The sequence below is a fragment of the Diplotaxodon limnothrissa genome, linkage group LG22, assembly GCF_057381915.1.
Source record: "Diplotaxodon limnothrissa isolate DT_005_m linkage group LG22, D_limnothrissa_male_GT1.1, whole genome shotgun sequence".
Classification (NCBI taxonomy): domain Eukaryota; kingdom Metazoa; phylum Chordata; class Actinopteri; order Cichliformes; family Cichlidae; genus Diplotaxodon; species Diplotaxodon limnothrissa.
In genome coordinates, this window is record NC_140616.1 from 1,252,973 (window position 1) to 1,258,042 (window position 5,070).

At 45.0% G+C, this 5,070-nt stretch overlaps 1 protein-coding gene across 1 annotated transcript; it reads right to left on the reverse strand.

The window, feature by feature from the left end:
- Positions 1 to 2,473: 2,473 nt before the first annotated feature.
- On the reverse strand, positions 2,474 to 4,732 carry LOC146609082 (uncharacterized). The gene is made up of 3 exons (XM_085346924.1): positions 4,651 to 4,732; positions 4,330 to 4,566; positions 2,474 to 4,224 (listed from the first exon to the last, which is right to left on the reverse strand). Exons 1-3 carry the CDS (start codon positions 4,730 to 4,732, stop codon positions 2,474 to 2,476), a joined length of 2,070 nt encoding a protein of 689 aa, XP_085203050.1.
- Positions 4,733 to 5,070: the final 338 nt, after the last annotated feature.

Here is a 5,070-nt window from a genome sequence, read left to right on the forward strand (position 1 = left end):
GCTTTCGAGTCTGCGAAAGCATTGCTGTGCAGTTCCCCTGTTCTTACGGGACCTAATTTCAGGTGCCCTTTCAAGCTCGAGGTTGACGCTAGTGCGGCTGGTGCAGGAGCTGTCCTTATGCAGGAAGCCCATCGCGGGGTGGATCGCCCAATTTGCTATTTTTCCAAAATGTTCAACAAACATCAGATGAACTACAGCACTATTGAAAAGGAAGCCCTTGCCTTGTTGTTAGCCCTGCAGCATTTCGAGGTGTATATTGGATCCAGCTCTATACCCATTCAAGTATTCACTGACCACAAACCATTGGTGTTTCTCTCCCGGATGCAAAACTCACATGAGAGACTTATGCGTTGGTCACTACTTTTGTCAGGATCCTGGGTCATTCGACCCAGCGTTCGTAGTTTTTCCTGTGTTCCTGTTTCATGTTAAGTTCATTTGTTATTCTTGGAGGTATTTTATTGGAGGTCCTAAGATGTTTAGTTTACTGGGCTTCCCCTCCTTGTGTTTCATTCCATGTTTTCCCAGCCCGTCATGTCTGTGCTCCCCCCTCGTGCTTCTCTGTGCTTTATTCTCCCCTTTGGTCTGTGTCTCTGTGTATTTCCTGTTTTACTTTGAAGTTCCATGTCTTATGTGAATGTGTCCTACTTTGCTTCCTTGTCTTGTCAGTTCTGATTTCCCCCAGCTGTGCTCTCCTTCTGTGTCTCGTTATTTCCCAGTGTATTTAAACCCTGTGTTTCTCTGAGTCTGTGTCGCGTCGTCCCTCAAGCTGTGTGTTCCCTCATGTGCCTCTCCGTAAAGTATAGTTTATATTTTCCCAGTATACTTTAGTTTTGTATCTTTTCCTGGTGTCTTCTGTCATGGTCCCCGTGCCTGCCCAGCCGGCCTCACAAGGCTACACTTGTGTTTTTTCTCTTTCTCCCCCTATCTCTCTGCCTGGGCGGAGCTCACAGCTGGCTCCCGCCCTTGGCTCTCACAGCTGTTGGCGATCAGCTGATTATCCGTCTTCTATTTGAGGCTGGGTCACAGATCCTCTCATCGCGGGATGATTGCGCTACTGACGTTAGTCTACCTTTCCAGCTCCCGTGGTCTTACACCTTTATGCCTTCGTGATTTGTGATTGATGTCTCCCTTTCCCTGTTCCAGCTTATCTTCCCGGACCTGTGACCTCCCCGCGGTACGAACGTGTGTGAGGACGTGAGCGAGCGTGAGAGAGAGAGAGAGCCTTCCCCTAATCCCCTGGAACCCTGAATTTCCCGTCACTGTATATATTATTGCACGGGTGTGTAAATAAATCGTGTTCTGAGACATCAACCTGCTCTGCGCTTGAGTCCCTGCTTTCAGCCCGTGACATCTTCGAATAAAATCTACATTCTGAGTTCATCCCTCGAGTCTGAGTGCCTGCATTTTGGGTCCAACTCCTGCCTGCCACACAGCGCTTCCTGACAACGTTTGCAGGATTTTAACCTGCAAATCAAGAAAGGAACGGAAAATGTCATCGCTGACGCCTTGTAAAGAGCAATTTCTTAGTTTGGGAATTAAACAATAGGAGGGTTGTTTAATTCAGGTAATATATCTGTTTATACTAATTCAGCTGTGCCAGGGCCCTGCTCCAATTGGTGCGTGGATACACCGCCCCGTCGTGACTGGTTCCAGCTGGAGGACCCGGGTAGGGGTGAGCTGCAGTTTCTTTTGATCACCAGTTTTCTCCTGTTTTGAATTAGTTAAGCAGGTCAGACTCTGTCTTTATTTTTTGACTTGTTTTAGTAAGGTCAGGGGTGTAATATTTGCAGAGTTCATATTTGGTGGAAGTCTGCCACACAATAAATAAGATTTAGAATATGCTTTGTAACTTCTATAGAATTATTTTTGATGTTTGATATAGAATAAAGGGCCATGATCCAACTGATGTTTACCCAGTATTTTAATCTCCTCTTCAAATCACTCGGATCAAATCACTTTTTTATTGTCACATCACATGTGCAGGCACACTGGCACAGCACATGCGAGTGAAATTCTTGTGTGCGAGCCCCACAAGCAACAGAGATGTGCAAACACAAAAACACAAACGAGCAAAATACAAGAATGGCCAACCTGAAACTAATAAATATATGTACGATATATAATAGTGTATGCATTTCTGGATGTGTATACTAAATCTCTTTACCAGCAAACACTGTGAAAAAACTATGGTGAAATACAAGCACAGATATTCTGCCAGCAAAATAAAACCACAACCCAAAAAAAGTGTAAACACAAGTAAAATACTCAAGTTCACCAGTAAATGGCAACAAAACAGCAACGGGGATTAGATTAAATGCTCAGTTTTGAACATTATAATCACACAAATTGAGAACAATTAAACACATTTCACTGAGAACGAGCTACATGCTAATTTAAACATTTCATAAATTCTCATACATAATTTTCTGTTATATTTATATTATTTACAGGAAGTGAACTGAAGAGAAAAATGTTAACAGTATGAGCTGAGTACATGTGACATCACAGGAATAATAACGGACAGGAAGCTGATGTTGATGAGGATGGCAGAGGAGGTGGTGGTTGTTGTTGCTGCAGTTGTGGTTGTTGTTGGGGCAGTTGTGGTTGTTGTTGGGGCAGTTGTGGTTGTTGTCGCTGAGGTTGTGGTTGTTGTTGGGGCAGTTGTGGTTGTTGTCGCTGAGGTTGTGGTTGTTGTTGGGGCAGTTGTGGTTGTTGTCGCTGAGGTTGTGGTTGTTGTTGGGGCAGTTGTGGTTGTTGTTGGGGCAGTTGTGGTTGTTGTCGCTGAGGTTGTGGTTGTTGTTGGGGCAGTTGTGGTTGTTGTTGGGGCAGTTGTGGTTGTTGTTGGGGCAGTTGTGGTTGTTGTCGCTGCAGTTGTGGTTGTTGTTGCGGCAGTTGTGGTTGTTGTTGCTGCAGTTGTGGTTGTTGTTGGAACAGCTGTGGTTGTTGTCGCTGCAGTTGTGGTTGTTGTCGCTGCAGTTGTTGTTGTTGTTGGAACAGCTGTGGTTGTTGTCGCTGCAGTTGTGGTTGTTGTTGCTGCAGTTGTGGTTGTTGTTGCTGCAGTTGTGGTTGTTGTTGCTGCAGTTGTGGTTGTTGTTGCTGCAGTTGTTGTTGTCGGGGCAGTTGTGGTTGTTGTTGGAAGAGCTGTGGTTGTTGTCGCTGCACTTGTGGTTGTTGTTGGAACAGCTGTGATTGTTGTGGTTGTTGTTGGAACAGCTGTGATTGTTGTCGCTGCAGTTGTGGTTGTTGTTGCTGCAGTTGTGGTTGTTGTCGGGGCAGTTGTGGTTGTTGTTGGAACAGCTGTGGTTGTTGTCGCTGCAGTTGTGGTTGTTGTTGGGGCAGTTGTGGTTGTTGTTGCTGCAGTTGTTGTTGTCGGGGCAGTTGTGGTTGTTGTTGGAACAGCTGTGGTTGTTGTCGGGGCAGTTGTGGTTGTTGTTGCTGCAGTTGTGGTTGTTGTTGGAACAGCTGTGGTTGTTGTCGCTGCAGTTGTGGTTGTTGTTGGAACAGCTGTGGTTGTTGTCGCTGCAGTTGTGGTTGTTGTTGGAACAGCTGTGGTTGTTGTCGCTGCAGTTGTGGTTGTTGTTGGAACAGCTGTGGTTGTTGTCGGAACAGCTGTGGTTGTTGTCGCAGCAGTTGTGGTTGTTGTTGCTGCAGTTGTTGTTGTTGGGGCAGTTGTGGTTGTTGTTGGAGCAGCTGTGGTTGTTGTCGCTGCAGTTGTGATTGTTGTTGGAACAGCTGTAGTTGTTGTCGGGGCAGTTGTGGTTGTTGTTGGAACAGCTGTGGTTGTTGTCGCTGCAGTTGTGGTTGTTGTTGCTGCAGTTGTTGTTGTTGGGGCAGTTGTGGTTGTTGTTGGAGCAGCTGTGGTTGTTGTCGCTGCAGTTGTGGTTGTTGTTGGAACAGCTGTGGTTGTTGTCGCTGCAGTTGTGGTTGTTGTTGGAACAGCTGTGGTTGTTGTCGCTGCAGTTGTGGTTGTTGTTGCTGCAGTTGTGGTTGTTGTTGCTGCAGTTGTGGTTGTTGTCGGGGCAGTTGTGGTTGTTGTTGGAACAGCTGTGGTTGTTGTCGCTGCAGTTGTGGTTGTTGTTGCTGCAGTTGTGGTTGTTGTTGCTGCAGTTGTTGTTGTCGGGGCAGTTGTAGTTGTTGTTGGAACAGCTGTGGTTGTTGTCGCTGCAGTTGTAGTTGTTGTTGGGGCAGTTGTGGTTGTTGTTGCTGCAGTTGTGGTTGTTGTTGTTGGAACAGCTGTGGTTGTTGTCGCTGCAACTGTGGTTGTTGTTGGAACAGGTGTGGTTGTTGGAACAGGTGTGGTTGTTGTCGCTGCAGTTGTGGTTGTTGTCGCTGCAGTTGTGGTTGTTGTCGCTGCAGTTGTGGTTGTTGTCGCTGCAGTTGTGGTTGTTGTTGGAACAGCTGTGGTTGTTGTCGCTGGATTTGTGGTTGTTGTTGGGGCAGCTGTGGTTGTTGTCGCTGCATTTGTGGTTGTTGTTGGAACAGCTGTGGTTGTTGTCGCTGCAGTTGTGGTTGGGGCAGCTGTGGTTGTTGTTGGAGCATCTGCAGTTGTTGTTGCATTGCAGCAGGCTGTGTAGAAATCTTTTCTCAGTTTCATATTTGTTCACCCTTTTAACGAGTATAAAATTCTTTGAATAATAAAGCTTCTCTTACCAACAAAAAGAAGAACGATGATACAAATCTTTGCGATCATAGTGAAGTTGTTTCTCTGCTCTCTGAAAATTTTGTCCATCATCTTTATTATCAGCTGAAGAAAAGATCAAATGCCTAGCATGCCTATGGTCAGTTTAATTCAAAGTATGAGGTTGGCATGAAAGAATGTTTTTGTTGAGTTAAAATCTTTGCATTTTACTGTTTTCATTCATGGCTGCAACATTATATAACTTTATATTTGAAATTACCAATCTGTGATCTCTTTATTCTTAAAAATCTTACCTTGAAGTTGTCAATGTGCTTCTCTTACACTTTATCACTTCTTGTAATTTTTCATGTGTTGCTAATTATTTCATATTTACCATCAAGGTGCTTGTTTATACTGAGCTTGAAACAGAAGTATAGAACTAACATAGTTCT